Below are 27,331 nucleotides of genomic sequence, written 5' to 3' on the forward strand. Positions count from 1 at the left end.
TTCCCGCTCTTTATTTATTGCCTGCATCAGTTATGGCTTTCCATTTTCACCCTAAATTTCAACCTGTTGTCAGGACTCTGAAATCGAAATATTTTAAATTCTACACACATTGCATGATGAACAGCCCAGAATATATCAAATAAGACTTGTTTCTTTTCCTGAAAGTTAACAAAATAAGAATAATTTATGAAATATTTAAAAATAAAAATAAAAATTATCAGTAACAATCTCTATTCAAATGGATGAACCTTATTCTTTTGAAAATTTTGGACCAAAACAGTATAGCTAATTATTTACATTAAAAGCCAGCTTGAAAGTTTTCCAATTAAAAAGCTATTAGATGTTTCTTAAGGTCACCTTCTTTGTTGCCAAAGAATACTGATGATTTATGGCATGTTTTTGCATCATAAAGCATGCATGCATAATTATATTTACATGTGAAACATAGAATTTAGCTCACACTATATAATTTTGCATTTAATGTAATGCAACATCATGACGTGGCCTGTCACATTGTTTCCAGTCCAGTGCAGATTACACATTAGTGTGGAGTGTGGGTGGGGGGGTAATCTAATGGCGTTCATATAGTGTATTAAGCCCACAGCACTTGAAGCTGGGCAAATAAGCTTGTCTAAATACACCATGCATGGTAAGAGAGAGAGAGAGAGAGAGAGAGAGATCATTCTGGCCATTTCCTCTAAGATCCTCATGTGAATATGCAGTTTCTATTATTCCTGTGAACACTAGTGATTTACTGTCATTATTGAACTGGCACAGGAAACGAGTCCTGCGTCCACTGTGGGAGTTGAGATCGGGCAAATCTGTTCCCATCCCGTACAGTAAGAGCCACTTGGCCCACCTGAGATGGAAAAGTAAATGGAATAGAGCGAGAAAGCTGTGCAAGTGGTTTTCCCAGCAGATCCAGCCATATGAAGTGTGTTAAAAAATTCTGCACTTAAAAAAACTATGAAATTATAAGGGCACGGGGTTGATACTTTGATATGGGATTTGGGGCTAAAATCCTATGTAAGATATAGGGCCGCAAGGCAACGCCAGGCGCCATGCAAGTGTTTTTAGCTAGTTTCATCCTGATGCAGTTATCATTTTCACGTCCAGCACAACTTTGTTTAAATAGCAAATGCACTCATGCCCATCTGTTCACCCATCGGTGTGCTGGTCTGAAACCGAGATGTGTTCAGGTGCATTGTTGGCGTGTTGCTATTTTGAGGAAACTGAAAACAACTGTGCCATTGACCAACAAAAACCTGCTCTAAAGTCAATGCCGCAGTATTTTTTTTGTTATTTAAATGCTGTGTTAGTAATACGCACTTATAGGCAAGTGCACAACACGCTTGTTACACACACAGGGATGTGCAGCAGCACACAAACATGCCAAATATTAAAAATATAAGGATTATAATCTAAAAGATTATTATTGTGTACATCTACATGTCATAATGGACAGTCATTGCATGTATCAGAATGACGTATTTGCAGTAATGACGAATGAAATTGGCTAATTATTTGATCAATCTTGGCAATACACACATGACTTGTTAGGTTGAGGGTGTCTATATTCTAACACGTAAATAGCGAATCCGCCATGATGCAAGTGCAACTGTCTTTTAAAGGGAATGGGAGATGACACTCATATTGGTTTATTGCACGTTACGCCCAAAACACACCCATGACTCACTATAGGTATAACCCTTTTGGACAATGTGCCTGGTGCGCTGACCATTCTTTCCATCATTAAACTAGCAAAAGAGGATTCGTGCACCTAAGTTCAGACCATGTGCTTAGATCATTAAAATAGAGCACAAACTGTAAAATACAGATATGGGCATAAGTACTTCTTTTGAATAAGTACTTTGTGAGCGCTATAAAAGGATGTTCTATTATGTATAGTATGAATGTGTGTTGTATGAATGCAACAGAGACTGTTTGCCTGCTTTCTCTGTCATGTGACCTACAGCTTCAGTCGGGTTGCTTCACTGTCATTCACAACTCTTCTCCCATGGCCTCATGGGATAGTAAAGTGTCCTTTAGATGTGCACTTTAGATCATCTGGGTACTTTTCACAAACTACTTTATGTAAACTGTGAATTTGGACATACTCTTTTCACATAGGTTACTGTTTTCACACCCATAGAATTAGAGATCACTTTATTTAAAGTCTATCATTAAAGTCACGATGAAATGAAAATCGACAAGTTCTATTTATAATTAAACGTATATCCAAGTGAAAAAGCTTGTCAAGCAAGAACAAATGTAGGGCGGGGCTTGATTTTGTCCATGGGGAATTGATTGTGGTTTGCTGTTGCTGTGATGTCATGTGAGTGACAGGTTGCCCCGCCTTCACACCAGTAAACACATTATCAGAGAAGAGATGTCACTGCAAAAGAGAGGGGATGTTATTTCGTTTAAAGATTCTATGCCTACATCTGAATATGCATGGTGCTACTATAGTAGGCAAAGTATTTAGTAAGCTATAAATGATTTATCTGTGGCCATTATTATTGTTTTTTAAATTTTTAAATGAAATAACTTCCCCTCCCTTCACTGATAATGTGTTTACTGGTGTGAAGGCGGAGCAACCTGTCACTCACATGACATCACAGCAACAGCAAACCACAATCAATTCCCCATGGACAGAATCAAGCCCCGCCCTACATTTGTTCTTGTTTGACAAGCTAATTTACTTGGATATACGTCACAATAAGGACACTATTGCAACTTCCGTTTAATGCTGACTTTAACAATTATATATATAAATATATATCTATGTTTACAATAGTTAATATAATATGCAATTAATTAAGAAAAAAATTAACGTGCTCATTTATTTAGTTAGAGGGTTGAACCACATAATGAAGGAAATGTGTCCAGTTTTCTTCAATAGCCTGCTGTTTAAAAAGCATTTCAGGATACACATCATGAAATTGGTTGAAAGAATTTCTTTATACAAAATATTAAAAGTGCAGGAGAACGTCTTTTTACAAGATGTAATATAAGTAAGGTGTCCCCTGAATGTGTCTGTGAAGTTTCAGCTTTTTTTAACTGCCTATTTTGGGGCATCATTAACTATGCACCGATTCAGCGCGCGGCCCCTTTAAATTCTCGTGCTCCCCGACCCGGAGCTCGCGCTTGCCTTGAATAGCATAAACAACGTTCAGACAGCTAATATAACCCTCAAAATGGATCTTTACAAAGTGTTCGTCATGCAGCATGTCTAATCGCGTAAGTATAGTATTTATTTGGATGTTTACATTTGATTCTGAATGAGTTTGATAGTGCTCCGTGGCTAAAGCTAACATTACACACTGTTGGAGAGATTTATAAAGAATGAAGCTGTTTTTATGAATTATACAGACTGCAAGTGTTTAAAAATGAAAATAGCGACGGCTCTTGTCTCTGTGAATACAGTAAGAAACGATGGTAACTTTAACCACATTTAACAGTACATTAGCAACATGCTAACGAAACATTTAGAAAGACAAATTTATCATGGATCATGTCAGTTATTGTTGCTCCATCTGCTATTTTTCGCTATTGTTCTTGCTTGCTTACCTAGTCTGATGATTCAGCTGTGCACAGATCCAGACGTCCTGCCCTTGTTTAATGCCTTGAACATGGGCTGGCATATGCAAATATTGGGGGCGTACATATTAATGATCCCGACTGTTACGTAACAGTCAGTGTTATGTTGAGATTCGCCTGTTCTTCTGAGGTCTTTTAAAAAAAAATCTAATTTACATAAGAAGGAGGAAACAATGGTGTTTGAGACTCACTGTATGTCATTTCCATGAACTGAACTCTTGTTATTCAACTATGCCGAGGTAAATACAATTTTTAATTCTAGGGCACCTTTAATAACAGCATACGAGGAAGTGTGTCTAGATTGTTCATTTATACATTACAAGTACCAAAGATGTTTCACACTCTCACCCAAAGAAGCCTCGACATTACAGTGTGAATTTCACAGCAGTTGCTCTTCTTTAGTATTATTCCTGCTCTCCTTCACTGTCCTATCTCCATGACACTGTGAAATTTGTCTTTCTCCACATCTCAGAAGGAACCACTGTAGTAATGACAGGGTCTATGTCATCTCTTTCTTTGGTCTTATTAAACCTCAACAGCTCTTCGATGGGGGTCATGACTGCATTGAGATGATCTGGGCTCTCCAATCTGTCTGTCAGGCACTTCTTTGCCACAGACGCGCATGACTGCCTTCAACAAAGAAGGAGATTGCAGCTCATGTCAACATCAGTCAGAGGATGAAATTGTCACATTGTCTGTAATCTTCCAGCACAAAGCCTCTGGAATGCAGACTTGGAGACTGGGAATGGCATTACTTGTCCTAAATGTATTACAGGGGACCTATTAAACCCTTTTTCCAAGTCTTGATTTTGTTTTTTGGGTCTACATGTTTGAAAACCTTATTTTCACATTAAAAAAACACTGAAAACCTAATATTGACAATATTTTCACATATTGTTAGTAACGCTCTGGGGTGTGTTTCCCCATAGTTCGCTTTGGGAAACGCACCCCTGTTTAGTTCCTGCCTCTATGAAGCCCCTCCTTCTGAAAATCACAATGTACTCTGATTGGTCAGTTGGACCATTGTGTTGTGACTGGTCAACCTCTTCAAGCATGTGTGGGAAATAACCATAGACTGTATAAAACCTGGATATAGTGACCATGGTGTCACCCGTAGGTTTCTGAAAAGCATTTTTGAAGCCCAAAGTGGGCGGAGCTGGTCGTTGCCATCTTGGCAACGCGCCACTCCCAGATAACCGAAAATGGGCAAAGAGGCGGGATGTGGGTGGAGCTGCAGTTGCACAGTTGTCATGAAGGGCAAAATTAGCTATATAGACCAAAACCACTTTTTGTACCAGGCTGTAAACATATTTTTTTCTGCTGTAAAGTTGGGCATTTTAACATGGGGGTCTATGGGATTGACTCCCTTTAGGAGCCTGTCTCTAGTGGCCAGTCGATGAATTGCAGTTTAAGTCTCTTCCGTGTTGGATTCAAGAGAGAGAGTGGATACTTTCATTTCACTTCAATATGGATAGTTTTATCATTTATTCTTTCATCAGATACTAACAAATAGAGCCAAATTGTGGAAATTGTAAAGGCGGCAAATTTTAATTTCAGTGTCAAATAAGAAAGATACTAGATTTCGCTGCTCACATATGTGGGATTATTATAAACAGCCACTTGTACAACTCGTGAAGTTTACTTAAATAGGTTTTTAATAATAAATAATAAATAGTCCCTGACAGCAATATAGTGTCGGCCCAGATCCGGCCCACATCCCGACCGGATCTGGGCCACACTATGTTGCTGTCTGCGGTGGATTAAAGGATATATACGTCATAGATGATGCATGTAAATACAGCACGTGAGCTTCTGTAACACCTACATCCAGAATTCACACACTCCCATCTCTGTGATAAACACGGAGATGATGTTAGTCTCGTCCGAATCGGTACATGAAATGACAGACGTCGAGTGATAAGAACTGTAACTCAAATGTTGTTTAGAAAACTAGTCCCGTCCAAATAGGGCTTTAGATACAAGCTCTTTTCATCTGCAAAGATGAGTCTTCTAAGACTGCTCCCCCGCAAGAACAGAATTGGCCTACTTTGTACATTAACAAGCACATAAACATTATCAAACCTCAGGCAAAGCTCAAAACTTTAAGGGAGGGACATTAGTCCTGGGCAAAATGCATATTTACAAAGACCTCTTGTAATAAGACCTCTGAGTTTATCAGCATCATACAGTACATGTTGAACTGATGTTGATTTAGCGTTGATCTGCTGTTTTTCATAGAATATAAATATGGCTTTCAGAATTCAGGGTCGGTATCAGCAGTCTCATTCTCATTAAAAAGCCTTCATGTGCACAGAGATTCCTTTGCTAATTTCCCATATCAAAGCATTCTGCTGAAAATTAAGAGGTCTTTTTTATGATCTGAGGCCAGAGCCACAAAAGCTGAGTGTGCAGAAAGACCTGTACCTGCAGAAGGAATTTTATTTCTATCTCAGTAAAATTGATGGTTATCATTGTATTGTGCAAACCAAGGCCGAGACCCATATGCATGTGTGTGTGTGTGTGGAAATAGCTCGAATCCAGAAATGCCTGCAGGGTTGTGGTGAGTATGATTGGTTGACTTTCTTGGCATACCAAAATGGACGGCTCGACTCAGTCATTTTTCAAGAGCTGAGAATATTTATTTTTTCCTTTTGCTGTTTTGTAGACCATATATTGCTGATCCACACAGCCCAAAAGAAAATTGTATTCCCCCACTTTTATAGGTTACTAGTACATCTTTCATACATTTGAACTGAATCAAATGAGCAAACTGTTAACCTATAGCTATAGTGATGCAGTGATGATGCATTTTTGTAGGTTTAGCATCACTTGGTTCCCGCAAAGAAAAAACAACAACAGGATTTTTACATTGGCTTTGGATTATTGCAGAACATTTTATGATTCTTGCATGCTTTGTTCATCATGATAATCTTCAGGTTATAAACTACATTATGATCGCATGACATAACCATCACTAAGCTTCCAACAACTTTATTTGAAATCTACAAGTTGAAAACTCTACACTGGGTGTCCTCCGAGGGCAATTCTCACTATTAAATCTCACTTTTGCCTCAATAAGCTCCTAATTACTGGATTAATTGGAACCTAAACTAAAGTTACCTTTACCGCTCCATTTGAAAGCAGGTGATGGACATTTACCGCTAATCACAGAACCGGCTTTACTGATGAGACACGCATGACAATCACATGCGATTAATCGTGCAGCCCTACCAGTAGTGCACAACACAACAAAATTAAAAAGGAAACATAAGTTCACAACACAATGGAATTGAGCCACAACTTTTAAGCTTTATTTCATTGTGTTGTGGCTTTATTCCATTGTGTTGTGGCTTTATTCCGTTGTGTTGTGGCTTTATTCCGTTGTTTTGTGGCTTTATTCCGTTGTGTTGTGGCTTTATTCCGTTGTGTTGTGGCTTTATTCCATTGTGTTGTGGCTTTATTCCGTTGTATTGTGGCTTTATTCCATTGTGTTGTGGCTTTATTCCGTTGTTTTGTGGCTTTATTCCGTTGTGTTGTGGCTTTATTCCGTTGTGTTGTGGCTTTATTCCATTGTGTTGTGGCTTTATTCCGTTGTATTGTGGCTTTATTTCGTTGTGTTGTGGCTTTATTTCGTTGTGTTGTGGCTTTATTCCGTTGTGTTGTGGCTTTATTCCGTTGTGTTGTGGCTTTATTCCGTTGTGTTGTGGCTTTATTCCGTTGTGTTGTGGCTTTATTTCGTTGTGTTGTGGCTTTATTCCGTTGTGTTGTGGCTTTATTCCGTTGTGTTGTGGCTTTATTTCGTTGTGTTGTGGCTTTATTCCGTTGTGTTGTGGCTTTATTCCGTTGTGTTGTGGCTTTATTTCGTTGTATTGTGGCTTTATTCCATTGTGTTGTGGCTTTATTCCATTGTGTTGTGGCTTTATTCCGTTGTGTTGTGGTTCGATTTCCTTGTGTTGTGGCTTTATTTCGTTGTGTTGTGGCTTTATTCCATTGTGTTGTGGCTTTATTCCATTGTGTTGTGGCTTTATTCCATTGTGTTGTGGCTTTATTCCGTTGTGTTGTGGCTTTATTTCGTTGTGTTGTGGTTCGATTTCCTTGTGTTGTGGCTTTATTTCGTTGTGTTGTGGCTTTATTCCGTTGTATTGTGGCTTTATTCCGTTGTGTTGTGGCTTTATTTTGTTGTGTTGTGGCTTTATTCCATTGTGTTGTGGCTTTATTCAGTTGTGTTGTGGCTTTATGCCATTGTGTTGTGGCTTTATTCCATTGTGTTGTGGCTTTATTCCATTGTGTTGTGGCTTTATTTTGTTGTGTTGTGGCTTTATTCCATTGTGTTGTGGCTTTATTCCGTTGTATTGTGGCTTTATTCCGTTGTGTTGTGGCTTTATTCCATTGTGTTGTGGCTTTATTCAGTTGTGTTGTGGCTTTATGCCATTGTGTTGTGGCTTTATTCCATTGTGTTGTGGCTTTATTCCGTTGTGTTGTGGCTTTATTCCATTGTGTTGTGGCTTTATTCCGTTGTGTTGTGGCTTTATTCCATTGTGTTGTGGCTTTATTCCGTTGTGTTGTGGCTTTATTCCGTTGTTTTGTGGCTTTATTCCGTTGTGTTGTGGCTTTATTCCGTTGTGTTGTGGCTTTATTCCATTGTGTTGTGGCTTTATTCCGTTGTATTGTGGCTTTATTCCATTGTGTTGTGGCTTTATTCCGTTGTTTTGTGGCTTTATTCCGTTGTGTTGTGGCTTTATTCCGTTGTGTTGTGGCTTTATTCCATTGTGTTGTGGCTTTATTCCGTTGTATTGTGGCTTTATTTCGTTGTGTTGTGGCTTTATTTCGTTGTGTTGTGGCTTTATTCCGTTGTGTTGTGGCTTTATTCCGTTGTGTTGTGGCTTTATTCCGTTGTGTTGTGGCTTTATTCCGTTGTGTTGTGGCTTTATTTCGTTGTGTTGTGGCTTTATTCCGTTGTGTTGTGGCTTTATTCCGTTGTGTTGTGGCTTTATTTCGTTGTGTTGTGGCTTTATTCCGTTGTGTTGTGGCTTTATTCCGTTGTGTTGTGGCTTTATTTCGTTGTATTGTGGCTTTATTCCATTGTGTTGTGGCTTTATTCCATTGTGTTGTGGCTTTATTCCGTTGTGTTGTGGTTCGATTTCCTTGTGTTGTGGCTTTATTTCGTTGTGTTGTGGCTTTATTCCATTGTGTTGTGGCTTTATTCCATTGTGTTGTGGCTTTATTCCATTGTGTTGTGGCTTTATTCCGTTGTGTTGTGGCTTTATTTCGTTGTGTTGTGGTTCGATTTCCTTGTGTTGTGGCTTTATTTCGTTGTGTTGTGGCTTTATTCCGTTGTATTGTGGCTTTATTCCGTTGTGTTGTGGCTTTATTTTGTTGTGTTGTGGCTTTATTCCATTGTGTTGTGGCTTTATTCAGTTGTGTTGTGGCTTTATGCCATTGTGTTGTGGCTTTATTCCATTGTGTTGTGGCTTTATTCCATTGTGTTGTGGCTTTATTTTGTTGTGTTGTGGCTTTATTCCATTGTGTTGTGGCTTTATTCCGTTGTATTGTGGCTTTATTCCGTTGTGTTGTGGCTTTATTCCATTGTGTTGTGGCTTTATTCAGTTGTGTTGTGGCTTTATGCCATTGTGTTGTGGCTTTATTCCATTGTGTTGTGGCTTTATTCCGTTGTGTTGTGGCTTTATTCCATTGTGTTGTGGCTTTATTCCGTTGTGTTGTGGCTTTATTCCATTGTGTTGTGGCTTTATTCCGTTGTGTTGTGGCTTTATTTCGTTGTGTTGTGGTTCGATTTCCTTGTGTTGTGGCTTTATTTCGTTGTGTTGTGGCTTTATTCCGTTGTATTGTGGCTTTATTCCATTGTGTTGTGGCTTTATTTTGTTGTGTTGTGGCTTTATTCCATTGTGTTGTGGCTTTATTCAGTTGTGTTGTGGCTTTATGCCATTGTGTTGTGGCTTTATTCCATTGTGTTGTGGCTTTATTCCATTGTGTTGTGGCTTTATTTTGTTGTGTTGTGGCTTTATTCCATTGTGTTGTGGCTTTATGCCATTGTGTTGTGGCTTTATTCCATTGTGTTGTGGCTTTATTCCATTGTGTTGTGGCTTTATTTTGTTGTGTTGTGGCTTTATTCCATTGTGTTGTGGCTTTATTCCGTTGTGTTGTGGTTCGATTTCCTTGTGTTGTGGCTTTATTTCGTTGTGTTGTGGCTTTATTCCATTGTGTTGTGGCTTTATTCCATTGTGTTGTGGCTTTATTCCATTGTGTTGTGGCTTTATTCCGTTGTGTTGTGGCTTTATTTCGTTGTGTTGTGGTTCGATTTCCTTGTGTTGTGGCTTTATTTCGTTGTGTTGTGGCTTTATTCCGTTGTATTGTGGCTTTATTCCGTTGTGTTGTGGCTTTATTTTGTTGTGTTGTGGCTTTATTCCATTGTGTTGTGGCTTTATTCAGTTGTGTTGTGGCTTTATGCCATTGTGTTGTGGCTTTATTCCATTGTGTTGTGGCTTTATTCCATTGTGTTGTGGCTTTATTTTGTTGTGTTGTGGCTTTATTCCATTGTGTTGTGGCTTTATTCCGTTGTATTGTGGCTTTATTCCGTTGTGTTGTGGCTTTATTCCATTGTGTTGTGGCTTTATTCAGTTGTGTTGTGGCTTTATGCCATTGTGTTGTGGCTTTATTCCATTGTGTTGTGGCTTTATTCCGTTGTGTTGTGGCTTTATTCCATTGTGTTGTGGCTTTATTCCGTTGTGTTGTGGCTTTATTCCATTGTGTTGTGGCTTTATTCCGTTGTGTTGTGGCTTTATTTCGTTGTGTTGTGGTTCGATTTCCTTGTGTTGTGGCTTTATTTCGTTGTGTTGTGGCTTTATTCCGTTGTATTGTGGCTTTATTCCATTGTGTTGTGGCTTTATTTTGTTGTGTTGTGGCTTTATTCCATTGTGTTGTGGCTTTATTCAGTTGTGTTGTGGCTTTATGCCATTGTGTTGTGGCTTTATTCCATTGTGTTGTGGCTTTATTCCATTGTGTTGTGGCTTTATTCCATTGTGTTGTGGCTTTATTTTGTTGTGTTGTGGCTTTATTCCGTTGTGTTGTGGCTTTATTCCATTGTGTTGTGGCTTTATTCCGTTGTATTGTGGCTTTATTCCGTTGTGTTGTGGCTTTATTCCATTGTGTTGTGGCTTTATTCAGTTGTGTTGTGGCTTTATTCCGTTGTGTTGTGGCTTTATTTTGTTGTGTTGTGGCTTTATTCCATTGTGTTGTGGCTTTATTCCGTTGTGTTGTGGCTTTATTCCATTGTGTTGTGGCTTTATTCCGTTGTGTTGTGGCTTTATTCCATTGTGTTGTGGCTTTATTCCGTTGTTTTGTGGCTTTATTCCGTTGTGTTGTGGCTTTATTCCGTTGTGTTGTGGCTTTATTCCGTTGTTTTGTGGCTTTATTCCGTTGTGTTGTGGCTTTATTCCGTTGTTTTGTGGCTTTATTCCATTGTGTTGTGGCTTTATTCCATTGTGTTGTGGCTTTATTCCGTTGTTTTGTGGCTTTATTCCGTCGTGTTGTGGCTTTATTCCGTTGTTTTGTGGCTTTATTCCATTGTGTTGTGGCTTTATTCCATTGTTTTGTGGCTTTATTCCGTTGTTTTGTGGCTTTATTCCATTGTGTTGTGGCTTTATTCCATTGTGTTGTGGCTTTATTCAGTTGTGTTGTGGCTTTATGCCATTGTGTTGTGGCTTTATTCCATTGTGTTGTGGCTTTATTCAGTTGTATTGTGGCTTTATTCCGTTGTGTTGTGGCTTTATTCCATTGTGTTGTGGCTTTATTCAGTTGTGTTGTGGCTTTATGCCATTGTGTTGTGGCTTTATTCCATTGTGTTGTGGCTTTATTCCATTGTGTTGTGGCTTTATTCCATTGTGTTGTGGCTTTATTTTGTTGTGTTGTGGCTTTATTCCATTGTGTTGTGGCTTTATTCCGTTGTGTTGTGGCTTTATTCCATTGTGTTGTGGCTTTATTCCGTTGTTTTGTGGCTTTATTCCATTGTGTTGTGGCTTTATTCCATTGTGTTGTGGCTTTATTCCGTTGTTTTGTGGCTTTATTCCATTGTGTTGTGGCTTTATTCCATTGTGTTGTGGCTTTATTCCGTTGTTTTGTGGCTTTATTCCGTTGTGTTGTGGCTTTATTCCGTTGTGTTGTGGCTTTATTCCGTTGTTTTGTGGCTTTATTTCATTGTGTTGTGGCTTTATTCCATTGTGTTGTGGCTTTATTCCATTGTGTTGTGGCTTTATTCCATTGTGTTGTGGCTTTATTCCGTTGTTTTGTGGCTTTATTCCGTTGTGTTGTGGCTTTATTCCGTTGTGTTGTGGCTTTATTCCATTGTGTTGTGGCTTTATTCTGTTGTGTTGTGGCTTTATGCCATTGTGTTGTGGCTTTATTCCGTTGTATTGTGGCTTTATTCCATTGTGTTGTGGCTTTATTCAGTTGTGTTGTGGCTTTATGCCATTGTGTTGTGGCTTTATTCCGTTGTGTTGTGGCTTTATTCCATTGTGTTGTGGCTTTATTCCATTGTGTTGTGGCTTTATTCCATTGTGTTGTGGCTTTATTCAGTTGTGTTGTGGCTTTATGCCATTGTGTTGTGGCTTTATTCCATTGTGTTGTGGCTTTATTCAGTTGTATTGTGGCTTTATTCCGTTGTGTTGTGGCTTTATTCCATTGTGTTGTGGCTTTATTCCATTGTGTTGTGGCTTTATTCCATTGTGTTGTGGCTTTATTCCATTGTGTTGTGGCTTTATTCAGTTGTGTTGTGGCTTTATGCCATTGTGTTGTGGCTTTATTCCATTGTGTTGTGGCTTTATTCAGTTGTATTGTGGCTTTATTCCGTTGTGTTGTGGCTTTATTCCATTGTGTTGTGGCTTTATTCAGTTGTGTTGTGGCTTTATGCCATTGTGTTGTGGCTTTATTCCATTGTGTTGTGGCTTTATTCCATTGTGTTGTGGCTTTATTCCATTGTGTTGTGGCTTTATTTTGTTGTGTTGTGGCTTTATTCCATTGTGTTGTGGCTTTATTCCGTTGTGTTGTGGCTTTATTCCATTGTGTTGTGGCTTTATTCCGTTGTTTTGTGGCTTTATTCCATTGTGTTGTGGCTTTATTCCATTGTGTTGTGGCTTTATTCCGTTGTTTTGTGGCTTTATTCCGTTGTGTTGTGGCTTTATTCAGTTGTGTTGTGGCTTTATTCCGTTGTTTTGTGGCTTTATTTCATTGTGTTGTGGCTTTATTCCATTGTGTTGTGGCTTTATTTCATTGTGTTGTGGCTTTATTCCATTGTGTTGTGGCTTTATTCCATTGTGTTGTGGCTTTATTCCATTGTGTTGTGGCTTTATTCCGTTGTTTTGTGGCTTTATTCCGTTGTGTTGTGGCTTTATTCCGTTGTGTTGTGGCTTTATTCCATTGTGTTGTGGCTTTATTCTGTTGTGTTGTGGCTTTATTCAGTTGTGTTGTGGCTTTATTCCGTTGTATTGTGGCTTTATTCCATTGTGTTGTGGCTTTATTCCGTTGTATTGTGGCTTTATTCCGTTGTGTTGTGGCTTTATTCCATTGTGTTGTGGCTTTATTCTGTTGTGTTGTGGCTTTATGCCATTGTGTTGTGGCTTTATTCCGTTGTATTGTGGCTTTATTCCGTTGTGTTGTGGCTTTATTCCGTTGTTTTGTGGCTTTATTCCATTGTGTTGTGGCTTTATTCCATTGTGTTGTGGCTTTATTCCGTTGTGTTGTGGCTTTATTCCGTTGTTTTGTGGCTTTATTCCGTTGTATTGTGGCTTTATTCCGTTGTGTTGTGGCTTTATTCCGTTGTATTGTGGCTTTATTCCGTTGTTTTGTGGCTTTATTCCGTTGTTTTGTGGCTTTATTCCATTGTGTTGTGGCTTTATTCCGTTGTTTTGTGGCTTTATTCCGTTGTTTTGTGGCTTTATTCCATTGTGTTGTGGCTTTATTCCGTTGTTTTGTGGCTTTATTCCATTGTGTTGTGGCTTTATTCCGTTGTTTTGTGGCTTTATTCCATTGTGTTGTGGCTTTATTCCATTGTGTTGTGGCTTTATTCCGTTGTGTTGTGGCTTTATTCCGTTGTGTTGTGGCTTTATTCCGTTGTGTTGTGGCTTTATTCCATTGTGTTGTGGCTTTATTCCATTGTGTTGTGGCTTTATTCCGTTGTGTTGTGGCTTTATTCCATTGTGTTGTGGCTTTATTCCATTGTGTTGTGGCTTTATTCCATTGTGTTGTGGCTTTATTCCATTGTGTTGTGGCTTTATTCCATTGTGTTGTGGCTTTATTCCGTTGTGTTGTGGCTTTATTCCATTGTGTTGTGGCTTTATTCCATTGTGTTGTGGCTTTATTCCATTGTGTTGTGGCTTTATTCCGTTGTTTTGTGGCTTTATTCCATTGTGTTGTGGCTTTATTCCGTTGTGTTGTGGCTTTATTCCGTTGTTTTGTGGCTTTATTCCGTTGTGTTGTGGCTTTATTTCGTTGTGTTGTGGCTTTATGCCATTGTGTTGTGGCTTTATTCCGTTGTTTTGTGGCTTTATTTCATTGTGTTGTGGCTTTATTCCGTTGTTTTGTGGCTTTATTCCGTTGTTTTGTGGCTTTATTCCGTTGTGTTGTGGCTTTATTCCGTTGTTTTGTGGCTTTATTTCATTGTGTTGTGGCTTTATTCCGTTGTGTTGATGCTTTATTCCGTTGTATTGTGGCTTTATTCCGTTGTGTTGTGGCTTTATTTCGTTGTGTTGTGGCCCAAGGTGAAATCGGAGACCACCCCATAGGAGCACTAGCTCAACAAAGTCCTGAAACCTCCCTTGAGGACCATTACCAGGCAGGAGAGCAAGATGTTTTAAGTTTTCATTAAGTTCAGTCCAAAAAAAAGAAAAGAAATGAGAGTGCTGTCAGGATGCGTTAGATAGGCAAGTCTCCAAAAAAAGGTCATTCAAAAACAAACGTGACAGCTTTGAAAGATAAACAAACAAAAAAAACAGATAAAGGGTCTCATTCATGTAACATGAGCAGAATGAATATTTTGTGTAAATCGTTCATAAAGCCGACAAATACTACACCGACCAATCATCCTACTTGTACAATAACTGAACAACAACGGAAAAGTTAATATTGCCGGTTACTGCATTCTTATTCAACCAAAGCTTTTCAGCTGGAAAAAAACGCTGCGCCTCCGTAGCGCTCTCAATCGCCCCCAGCTGGCCGTTTTCAGAAGAGCATATGGCATTTTTTTAAACTGCTTGTTATTGATTATTCTTTGTTAGGCATATTTAGCATTTATGCAATATACTAGAGCCAAACCTGAGAAGGGAGTCCGGAAGATTTCACAGCGTTCCTGGACATGTAATTTACATAGTTGTAATTCATAGGCTGGGATTATGTGAATGAGCATGAATGTGCGGCATATTTACAAATGACTGGAATCCATTAAATGGGATCTATTATGCCCCTTTTCACAAGATGTAATATAAGCCTCTGGCAGAGTCGGCGCCAGAGCAGATCTACTGGAGGGGCAGTTTCGTTTATTCTTGTTGTTGTTAATTTCTATATCACGTAGCTGCGTTTCCATTACAGATTTGCGCAAAACTTTTGCAATATTTTTTTAACCATTTCATTATTTTGGCTTGAAATTTCATTTGTTGGAAATATGAACTGAATTTAGAAATGCTTTTGAAATTAAAAACGTTGCGTTTATTAAACAAAATGAAGACAGCGTTTGGAGTGGAGTCAAATTAAAGGCAGAAAGGGGTGTGGTAAAGTTATGCCCTCTCTCTAGTCGAGATCCAGCTCAGTCACTCACAGTGTACGGCTGTCGTGGAGGCTATACGCAAATAAATGCAGTTTACCCATCTCTGACATGTCAGAAATAGTTCATCCACCTCTCAACAGTTTATGCACTTCCAGAAAACAATTAAGTAGGCCTACCACTGGTTATAAACATTAGACAACACCAGCCTCCACCATTATCAATAACACCCCTGGACAACATATAAGTAACAGGACAGGACCGCTGACATAACTGAGGCACAGGCAGCAAGTAGCCAATTGGACAAGCCACGCACCAGGCAGAAATGACATAAGCATATCTTACAGGCAGCCAAGTATAAAACACATAGACCCAGCAAACATACATCAGCAATTCTACTGCTTAGTTAGTAGGCCTTATCATCAAAGACAGGGCTGGCTTTAATAAGTGAAATGAACAAACAAATGACTTACCCTCAGAAGAGTTGCAGGTGACGAGTGTTGTTCGTAAATCCATTTTTTGTCTATAATTAGGTCAACAGTCAACGCTAAATGTCTATGATAAAGACGGACAAACTGAAATGGATTATGCGCGCAGCGCGCTGAAAATCAAATGTAACAAGTTTACTCAGCGACCAATAAGCATTGACCTGTGATGACCAAGCCTAGTAACATGTCATGAACAACCAAAATTAATGTTTTCCCCGTTGATTTCATTTAAGTTACAGTTTGTACATTTAATATTAAATTAAATGAAGAGGGCGGAGCTTTAACAGCTCAACAACAACAAAGCTGGAGAATCTCACGCAGCCAAAATGAGGAAAGTGTTCAGCCTTACATTGTTCAAACCGGAGTCGACACTGATGGAGAGACTCAGGAAGAAGTTACAACTTTTAGACGTTTCTGAATGGTTAGTGGATAAATTGATGTAGTTGCTGTGGAGTTGATTCAACTCATCCACTAGCATGTGCCGTCATGTTCATCTTTTGTGTTGAATTGTCCCTCGTTTGTGAAGCAGTCCGGCCTAAAATGACGGCATGTCAACAACACTCGACTACAACAACTCTTCCTCTTCTCTAAAGCAGCCCAACATGGCCCCGCCCCCTTTGTTGTGTGTTCTCAGGGGCGGAGTTTATGTAAATTTTAGGGTTAGTGATGTCACTAACCCGGGAAGAAGCTTGTTGTAGTCCCTACCAGCCGTTTGTTGTAGTCCTTAAAATTTTTAATTCTTTAAAAAAAAAAAATCTCCCTTTGCATTGAACTGTGAGCGTCGTAACTTTGCAGATGTTGTTTATGCTCAAACAGCAACATTACACACTAACTAAGTTAAAAAAATTAAATCATGGCTGCGTGAGATTCTCCAGCTTTGTTGTTGTTGAGCTGTTAAAGCTCCGCCCTCTTCTGGAAAGGTGGAGGGAGCAGCAGCTCATTTGCATTTAAAGGGACACACACAAAAACGGCGTGTTTTTGCTCACACCCAAATAGAGGCAAATTTAGCAAGCTATAATAAATGATCTGTGGGGGATTTTGAGCTGAAACTTCACAGCTACATCTTGTGAAAAGGGGCATAATAGGTCCCCTTTAAGATAAATCTTTATGTTCTCAATGCAATCTCATTGATGTCAAGGAAAAACAATGCAAAGAAATCTGATTTGTGAACCGGACATAATGGTTTTGTATTCTTATAGGCCTTGTGATTTCCAGTAGACATAATCCATTATTAATAGTATTTAGTAGTTAAACATCTCTCCAAACTTTAATGCACACAAACACAGGAAGCATTACAGCTGCAGGTCATGAACACAAATACATTAGTTGCCGCCCCTATGATTAGCATCAGCTGCTACAAGATTGAGTGTTAATTAAAAATGCATAGATGTGCGTCACACTATTTTTAGGATTGCTGTCTGAGCTCCGCTGTGGTGCGAGCAAACACATTACACCAGGCACACTGCTCAGGAGAATTCCGATCTGAAGCACTCTCAGGCATTTAGACACAATGCATTGTGGGTAGACACTGGTGGGTGGATGCCCCTTGTGATGAGATTGTCTCCGCTGAAGCCCGGTGCCAAATGCATCTCTCAAGCTTGTGTAATTCATGAGAATGCACTCACATACGGTAACTGATTTAACTCCCCAACCGTAATGGGCCTGCAATATGATCCGGGCAGCCGTATGCTTCTCTGTAGTCGGTTGGAGATCTGAAGACAGAGGATGGGGTGGATACTGCAAAATGCAATCAATTTCTTGTCTGATAGATGCTGCAGCCATAAGCTTGGTGAGGATTAATGGTAAACAGCACCAGATTAGCCTAATGTCCTGCTGACCAAAGCCATTTGATATTTACCCCTTACAGTAATGCCAATAAGACACGATTGTGGAATGCAGATCTTTACAGATCTGTTTGGGAAATGTGAGCTTTCATATAAACGAGGAGCACAGCAAGCTGAGGAGCAGTTTCAACTCAGCGTATTTAGTTTTTATGTCAGCGTTATTGTTGCTCGCCTCCGTTCTTGACTTGTGGTCCCATCAGGCTGCACCATCCATTTTGCAACAATCCTTCAATAAAAGCCTCCTCATATGCTGCAGGAAAAGAGAGGTGAAGATGAGAGATGGACAGAGGGGGAAAGAGGCGAACCTGGTTTATTTGTTATGCAGGGAAATGCTCTGGTGTCAGATTCATGGATTCCCATTAGAAAGCCACTAGCAATCACTGCCTTCAATTAGGCTGTTATTGCATTCTGTAAAATGTATTTGTAGCTCAGTTGAATGATTTTGTTATTAATCAGGATAAATTAGCTGCTTTGGAGACACAATGAACACAAATTATTGCCTCTGAGAATCGTGTTTAGCTAATTATGATACTCAGATGTAAAATACAGATGATGCCTAATTGGTGATCGTTCTTTTTAATAGTATGGCAAGCTGATGGGAAAAGGGTTGAAATTCTATACATGAGTGAAAGAAAGAGAAACACCAATAACAGGAAGATGGAAATACGGTGACCCCCTGGGAGAAAATGTCAGACTTATTTTAGTGAGCCTCTGTCAAGCTATAGGTACGTGTTCTCAAATCCACAGTAGCAATGCAGCAGCGATTATACACACACACACACACACACACACACACACACACACACACACACACACACACACACACACACACACACACACACACACACACACACACACACATGTTTGTTTTTGTGAATTGTGGGGACTTTCCATAGACTTCAATGCATTTTACACTGAACAAACTGTACATTCTATCCCCCTACCCTGCCCCTACCCCTAAACCTAACCCTCACAGGAAACTGTGCAAACTTTTACTTTTTCACAAAAACTCATTCTATATGATTTATAAACCCATTTACATTGTGGGGACCGCTGGCTGGTCCCCACGATGTAGGTGAACTCAGGTTTATATTACATCATGGGGACATTTGGTCCCCACAATGTAATATAAACAAAAGCACACACACACACACACACACACACCTCTACAATCTCATGCACATACTTTGATTTGGATGAGTCTCTCAATGTAATGTCCAGGTCAAATTTCATCCCCAAATTAAAGGAATGGACATGAGCAATAAAATTATGCATAAAGAAAATATGCAATTTTTTGCATTAAATTGCATTTAAGCATATTGCAAATGATCACAATGCAAAACAATATAAATTAACATTACTGTTAATGTACATGAAAAGTTTTTCATGTTTACATTTTTATATATATATATATATATTTTGCCACAGATGCACATGTATTAAAAAACTATTTTTTTATTTTTTTATTTCAGTAATTTCAGTAACATTTTTAATGGTCTTAACTAATGTTTAATTTTAATACCACAAGGTTTAATTTCTTTACTATTTAATTTTTTTATGTGTGCTTGTATTTCTTTACTTTGCATTACTATTTTTTTATTTATGCTTGTATTTTTTTATTTAAGCTATTACAATTTTTTTTATTTATGCTTGTATTTATTTACTTTTGCATTACTATTTTTTTTATTTTCATATTTCTTTACTTTTGCATTACAGTAATGATAATTTGAAAAACATTCATTTTAATAATGGTGTATAAATTCTTTACAATTTATTTATTTATTTATTTGGTAACACTTTACAATAAGGTTCATTAGTTATCCATTAGTTAATGTATTAACTAACATGAACTAACAATCAGCAATACATTTGTTACTGTATTTATTAATCTTTGTTAATGTTAGTTAATGAAAATACAGTTGTTCATTGTTTGTTCATGTTAGTTCACAGTGCATTAACTAATGTTAACAAGATTTTAATAATGTATTTGTAAATGTTGAAATTAACATTTATTTTTATTTACTTACATTTCATTTTCTTTTTGCATTACAATAAACATATATAAATTCTTTACTACTTAAATTTATTTATTTGTGCATCACACTAAAGATAATTTTAATTTTCATAACTAAGGATTCATTTTAATGAAGATGTATAAATTCTTTACTATTTCATTTATTTATTTATGTTTTTTATTTTATTTATTTATGCATTACAGAAATGAGAATTTTAATGTTCTTGAAAAATGATCATTTTCTTCATACAAAATTTTTTTTGCATTGATTTTGACATGAAATGTGACCCAGACATGTTCACAGAGTTTTTTTTCACTGAAGTGGGAGGTGATTTGTGTCCATGAACTGAAGGAGACATCTGGGCTCGAGGGCCGGTGATACATGGGGCCAGTATATCCCTGCCAGGAAACAGAATAGCTAGAGGTTGGTTTGCGGTCTGCCAGTGAAGGTGAACAGGATGTCATCCATTCACAGTTTCACAAAGTGCTTCAAAGAAGAAGAAAGCATATGTGATTTTCAGATAATTATTTAAACTGAGTTTTAAACAGAAATTCAAGAGGAGCATGTTTCTCTAAAGCTCAGCTTCTCACTCAAGCATTAAAGCTAGGGTAGGCAATTTCAGAGAGGCTAGCAATAGCAAGCTAGCTTTGAAAGCATGAGATCCCACTCTCCCTTCAGTTCAGAGTGCTCTACAAAGCCACACCTCCTCCAAAACACATGAACATGCACCAGTGTTGCCAAGTACGTGGTTTCCCATGGAATAGGGCTACTTTAACACCATTACTCCGGGTTGTTGTTAAAGCGACCCCAAATGACATGCTAAAAATGCGGATTTTACTTACCAGGGGGTATTTTTGTGCAGAGGTATGGAAATACATATGTTGACAGCAAAATCACCAGAGTTAAATCAACTCTGCTCGGAGTACATATGGTCCCTCTCTAAATAGTGTTAAAGTATCACTGAGGAAGAGTTAGTTAATGAGATAATTAAGCGATTAATTAAGTGATGATTGAGCTTTAGTGATGAACACCTGCTGTTAACAAGCAGAATCAATGAATAAAAGAGAAACACAAGAACTACAACTGACTTCAGCCACAGTCTAAGATGAAATCACCTGAAAATATAAGACATTATATCTCTCAAGATCTCAGCAGAGGAGGATTTTTTCTTCATTGATTCTGCTTGTTAACAGCAGGCGTTCATCACTAATGCTCATTCATCGCTTAATTATCTCATTAGCTATAATTATCCCATAACACTATATAGAGAGGGCCCATATGTACTCCAAGCAGAGTTGCATCTGGAGCGAATGCAGTGATTGAATGAACTTTTTTTTTTTTTTTTGTTCTGAGACTTACACAGAAGATATATGTACGTTTTAATATTTAGACCACTTCTATTATTGATTGCTATCAGGATGTGAAGAGAGTTTAAACCAGTATAACAAAAAGTGTTAATAAAAATTGCCCTACCTTTAAGGTAAATTCATTTGAAAGTGTTCCGTCCCTTCATTCAGCTCTGATCTTTGGATATTTCTATGCAGTCATAGTCTGTTTTGATGCATGCATGTCCATCAGTTAACAAAAGGGGTTGAAGCAAACTGTTATCTATTTGAGACAAGGACTCAGTCCTTTGTGGTTTTAGCAAAGTTCTTTGTGCAAAACACAAAACAGATCAATACATATAGTTCAAATGGTGATTTAAATATGGATTCTTTATGTCTTTGATAAGGTCAACTTGATAAGGTCAATCTGCTCAGTGCCAAACGACCAGCTTGCACTCGTACATATGAATGTGTTTCGCTCATAGACTGTAAAAAAAGTCACTTTAGTGAAGTGAAGCCACCAATGTCCCAATATGGCGCTGACATCTTGTACAGTAGTGAGCGTGAAGTGGAGCCGCGGTATCAAAGTCCCGCCCACACTCCGGCAGAATCTGTTAGTACGGTTTACTGCAGAACAACTCCTTATATAAGTGTGAAATAAACAGTTCTGGAAATGTACAAATTAAAGTTAAAACTCCTATCTCCTCCTGAAGATCCCAAAAAAAGTGCCTCAGTGACTACTTCACTCAGAGAAGCTGTCAATCACAGCTGTCAATCATGAAGTCACACTCTCGTTTTTATAGCATCAAATAATTACATTTTTTAGTTAAATATTATTTTAAAAAACGAACACAGCATGATAAAAACGACCTAAAATGACAGAAACCATCTTTGGAAAAAAGTGTAATTTGATTGTTTAGTTTGTCTCACATCCCATTAGATTACATGGAGAGGGTGGACCTATACTGCATCCAGCCACCTGGGGGCGATCGAAACGCTTTGGCTTCACTTTTCAGGACTTGTGCGGCACACTCGGTTTCACTGAGTGAAATGCATGTGATGTTTTTTTTATTTCCAAGTTTCAGTTTCATTTCTTTTGAGTAAATGGTGCATGTTATGGGCTACTGAAATAGTGGCATGAGCATCGACTTCTGTAAAATGAGAAACATCTGTGCCATTAGAGGAGTATTTATAATATCTGTATTGGTTGAACTGCAGTAATATAATGGGAAATGAAGAATATCTTTGTTTCACCTTCGTTCTTTCACCTTTGTTATCAGGTTTCACACATCCTGATTCCTGAACGGACCGCTCTGCAATCTGATACCTACAACAAAATTGCATTGACTTCCAAAATGACTTACAATTTGACTTCTGTTATCATTTTTGCTGTTTTTTTTTACATTTGTGGGTTTTGTGGCTTTGTGTTTTTAAGGTGGCCCATCCGGATGGTCTTCTTCTCACTGCGACTGCTGCTGCAAGAGTCACAAGAGCGAGCGCGAGGGTGAGAGCGGCACTTCCTTCAACGAGCTCTCCACTTCCTGTTCCGAGTCCCAGTCAGAAGCCAGCTCTCCCCAGGAAACGGTCATCGTGCGTCCGGTCGCCCGCCAGCCCAACATCCAGACTTTGGACCGGCCGGTGAAAAAGGGTCCGACCCCAATTCCCAGGAGAACTGATCTGCTTCGCGTGAGGACCACGGGGCCACGTGACGTCATGGCAGGGAAGAGGAAACCTGCCAAGGAGAAGCTGACCCCAGAGCAGGAGCTGGAGAAATGCATCCAGGACTTCCGACGGATTAAAATTCCAGCACGCTTTCCCGAGAGGAAGTACATGTGGCAGTCGGAGCTCTTGAAAAAATATCAGCTCTGAAATGATTTCCTGCAGGCTCACTGAGCCTATTAGTGCAACACAACAACGCGCATAAGATGACATCATAATTCTTCTTTGCTTGGGCTTAATTGGCTCGTCTGTGTAATCATGCAGCAAGATGCACAATTAACAATTCAGTGAACCTCAAGTGACTCCTAAAGGGACCAGTCCTGTTTTGCTAGCAAGCACAATGACATTAAACTCTAAACCGATTTCACAGCGTCTAGACAAACCTCTCAAGTAAAAAAACAGATTGTACTGTATATATACAAATGTGTATTACCTGTTAATGCTCAAAGTTGGCGCACGGACAGCACTTTTGTACGGCATTCCACCTGTTAATGCAGCGCACATCAGAGAACTGTAGGATTTGTATGTGAATGCGGATTGCATCATCCAATACGGTGTTCAGCTTATGGAGAGTACCAATACAAATCGACCCTTTATTTAAAGAGTTTAAAGGTGCGGTCATGTTTACCATTGCTTGACAAAATTTCACAAGCAAAATCCATTCATTCCAATGCAAAAAGGTGGTCGAATGAATTTTATGCGCTGGTTTGAAAGTGACTTCTTTGTGAGCTGTATTGACAATGGACCTTCTTTTCACACGAAATTTCGTGATCGCACCTTAAGAAAGCACAAGTGAGTATGTTCTTGCGGTAGATGCATGTTATTTCACTCAAATAGAGTAATGGCTCATATCAATGTGATCTACATTATTCACCAAACACCATTCACCTTTCACCATTCATCCAAACCCAGCTGAAACACACCAGGACGATCGGACTGAAATATTAGGCTGTTTCTGTTTGTCATTGTGAACATTTGTGCTGAGACTTTTGATTTTGCTTGTGGGTATATGAGGATATTTTTGTTGTTCTGAATGTGCAATGAATCATTAAATGAACTGGGTTTAAAGTACATTTTGTTCATTTGAGTTGTTCTAATCCTGACATGTTGCAATGCTGCACCTCTTACCGTTTTTACATTAAAGTAGGCACAGCATTTAAACCGGATCCTTGACAGAAAAATCAAGAGCTGCTGGTTTCTTGTTTGTGTCAAATGAATATATATGCATGCAAATCAGATGAAAGATGCGAGAAGGTAATGTTGTCTCTCAACGAATATGGCAGATGACCTTCTCTAAGAAATTTAACAGATTATGAGCTTTGCTGAATCTAATACTAAACTGCAGACAAATCTCTTTGCAACACCCCTTTCAGCTGATTTCAGATGCTCAACGGTGTAATTCTGCATTCTGCTGCCTGATATATTAGTTTTCTCTTTTTCTGTCACTGTGAAGGAACATTTTTGATAAATTCATGCATCACAGATACCATTTTTAACTGACTATTTTTAGCCATAAGATTCTGCAGTGTTGCTACATTTCACCTGCAAGAGAAAAGCTTTGGGACAGCAGAAGCATGATAGACTAGAAGTGTATGTGCTCAGTCACAAATCTTATTATTAAGGTGACTAAAGTGTTTCAAATCATTCAGATATTGGAATATACATCAATCAGGCATAACATTACGACCACCTTTCTATTATTGTGTTGGTCCACGTTTAAAGCCCTGACCCGTCGATGCATGGACTCCTCTGAAGGTGTGCTGTGGTATCTGCACCAAGATGTTAGCAGCAGATCCTTTAAGTCCTGTAAGTTGTGAGGTGGAGCCTCCATGGATCAGACTTGTTTGTTCAGCACATCCCACCCCAGTTTTGGAGATGCTCTGATCCAGTCGTCTAGTCATCACAATTTAGCCCTTGTCAAACTCGCTCAAATCCTTACGCTTGCCCATTTTTCCTGCTTCTAACACATCAACTTTGAGGACAAAATGTTTACTTGCTGCATATATCCACCCACTAACAGGTGCCGTGATGAGATAGTGTTATTCACTTCACCTGTGGGTACTCATAATGTTATGCCTGATCGGTGTAAGTTCTTAATGCTGAAAAAAAAAAAAAAAGGATTCATTGCAACATTTTTGTGTTGTGCTATCACATTATGATACTGACCAAATTGTATTTTTTCATTGAATGCACTAAACATCTAGTTTGTTAGTGGAAGATTCAGGGTTGGCTTGTGTCTTTGTAGTTTTCTGCCAAGCAAATCCAGCATGCATACTAATGATAGAACTTCAAGAGCCATTTAATTGATTTTGCAGTTGAAATATTTCAATCAGCATCAAAGGCATTAGTCATCTTCATTCTCTTTTGATCCCGCTTCAGTTTTGTCAACTTCCGCCCCATGTTCAAAAACCAAACTGACCCCTCCATGTATTCCTTGTGTCCATAATATAATCCCAAACAAATCAATGAAAGAGCATGGGAAGGATCTAAAATTTGGCCCTGTGCACTGACACACTGCTCTCTTTGAGAATCAATAGCAGAAGATCCTAAGGGAAGTTCAGTGTGAGTAACATGCCCTTGTCAGACAAGAGGAAGAGCAGATGAACCGACTCAAACCTCGCTGTATTTCATCACTGTTCTTAGAAAGTAAAGTTGAGAGAAATCTGAAATCCTTTGAAAAACTACATTACCCATGATTCTGCAAAGAAATCTCCACAAATCAGAGAATAGAAACAAGCAAGTTCTCAAACTACTTAAAGGGGTCATGACAAGGTATTTTTTTCTAGGTATTATTATTGTTTCTCAAGGTTCTTTTTTTTTTTCCAAAAACGAGCTTGATTAAATAAAGGTTTTGTTTATAATGAGGAGGACGTTTTAAGCTCTGAAACTTGCAGGATGTTTTAATGGTATGAAGACATCTTATATGTCAAAAAATCAGCAAATTTGATTTCTCATGTCATGACCCCTTTATATATTTGTATATAGATGCATAAATATAAATGTAAAATATACTTCTAAATACATGATCAACATCTTAAATTCAACAGTTATATATCTTCATTGTTTTCAATTGTCATTCAGTATCATCATACAGTTTGGGGCCACCAAACTAATAGTATAATATTACAGGAATAATAATCAGGCTTGATTTATGGTAGTATAATATAGGAAATAATCTCCACGATATCCCAAAAGAGGCCCAAAAATCTATAAAAAGTAATTTTTTTTTTACATACTTAGAACTGATGTTTTTCGGCATCTTAATGGCATTCTGTCTAGAATGATGCATTAGAGGACGTCAGGTTCTGTTCTAGCATGTAAAAGTGTGTTATGTAATATATTTATTTTAGCTGCAGCATCTCAGTATGAAGCGCAGCAGATCCTGCCTCATAGCAACACTCCTAGAATCACAGAATAAATGATATGGCTTAGCACAAATTTGCCCTCTGAGGTCTTATGGGCGCTGTTGAGATTCATGGTTGTGCTGATTTCTCCAGCTGAGCTGCATTATCATCGCCCCTTCAGGTCTCAATCGAAAAGTTGTGTGTTTTTGCTTACAGTAGTCCTTAAAAGAAGACTCATTTTAAATGGTTTATTGCAGAACTCAGACTTCTGCTTGCAGTCCGACTTAAATATTTATTTCCTTATTTTCCAGAAACAGTTTGTTTGATGTCTATGAACTTGTATGTGTCTGTAGGAACGAACGTGAGAGAAAGTGAGCTGATAATCAGGTCATAGGAAAAATTTAATTCAGAAACATCATTTAGGTCTTCTAACATGGAACTGCAAATTTCTCTTTTTCACCCTTAAGGCCCTCAAAAAACACAATGGCTGGTTACAAAATATTGATAATGCTGCTTTTTCAAGCACTATTCCTGAATCAGCATATTGATCCTGGAACAACATTTCTATCCCTAATTTTGCACTCATCAGTAAAATAAGTTTCACCATAGTTCACCGTACAAATGTTGGAAGGCGCATCTGGAGTAACATCTGGTAAACTGATTTTTGCAGGCTACTTACAGATGTATCCTTCACAATATCCTATGATATCCCAAAATCCTGGCCATGTGGTTAACCAGTTGGTTGAAAGCAGGAAAATGGTGCCTGTGGACTGATTAAAAGAATGTATAATTATTTTTGATTTGTGATTTACACTTCTACTACAAATATGAGTAAGTCCTTAAACTGGTCTAAAGTTCTTAAGAATTTCTTATGTATTATTATTCTTGAAGGTATATGGTGCCATAAAAACCAAGATTCAGTCCTTCGCAAAACATGATCCAATTTGGACCAAAGTAAGGTAGCTGTTTGTAATGCCTGATCAGAACTGTCTGTCACATCTTTCTGTTGTAGATGATCACATAAATACTGTTATAATTAAACAGAGCTTCAGTTAATATAATATAATATAATATAATATAATATAATATAATATAATATAATATAATATAATATAATATAATATAATATAATATAATATAATATAATATAATATAATATAATATAATATAATATAATATAATCCCGGACGAGCCCCCATTTTACAACCGGCTCTTTTTGTTGGTGAATT

The 27,331-nt window shown here is 38.2% G+C and overlaps 1 protein-coding gene across 1 annotated transcript in view; it reads left to right on the plus strand.

Annotated features, from left to right (window-relative positions):
- kctd16a (potassium channel tetramerization domain containing 16a) overlaps positions 1-23,737 on the plus strand; it is a 29,595-nt gene extending 5,858 nt beyond the window's left edge. Inside the window, exon 2 of the mRNA XM_067365284.1 lies at positions 22,475-23,737. Within this exon, the coding sequence (XP_067221385.1) occupies positions 22,475-22,908 (434 nt within the window). The 3' untranslated portion in view covers positions 22,909-23,737. The remainder of the gene's footprint in view (positions 1-22,474) is intronic.
- The last annotated feature ends 3,594 nt before the right edge of the window (positions 23,738-27,331 follow it).

This window comes from Chanodichthys erythropterus, chromosome 1, assembly GCF_024489055.1.
Source record: "Chanodichthys erythropterus isolate Z2021 chromosome 1, ASM2448905v1, whole genome shotgun sequence".
In the NCBI taxonomy this organism is placed as follows: Eukaryota; Metazoa; Chordata; class Actinopteri; order Cypriniformes; family Xenocyprididae; genus Chanodichthys; species Chanodichthys erythropterus.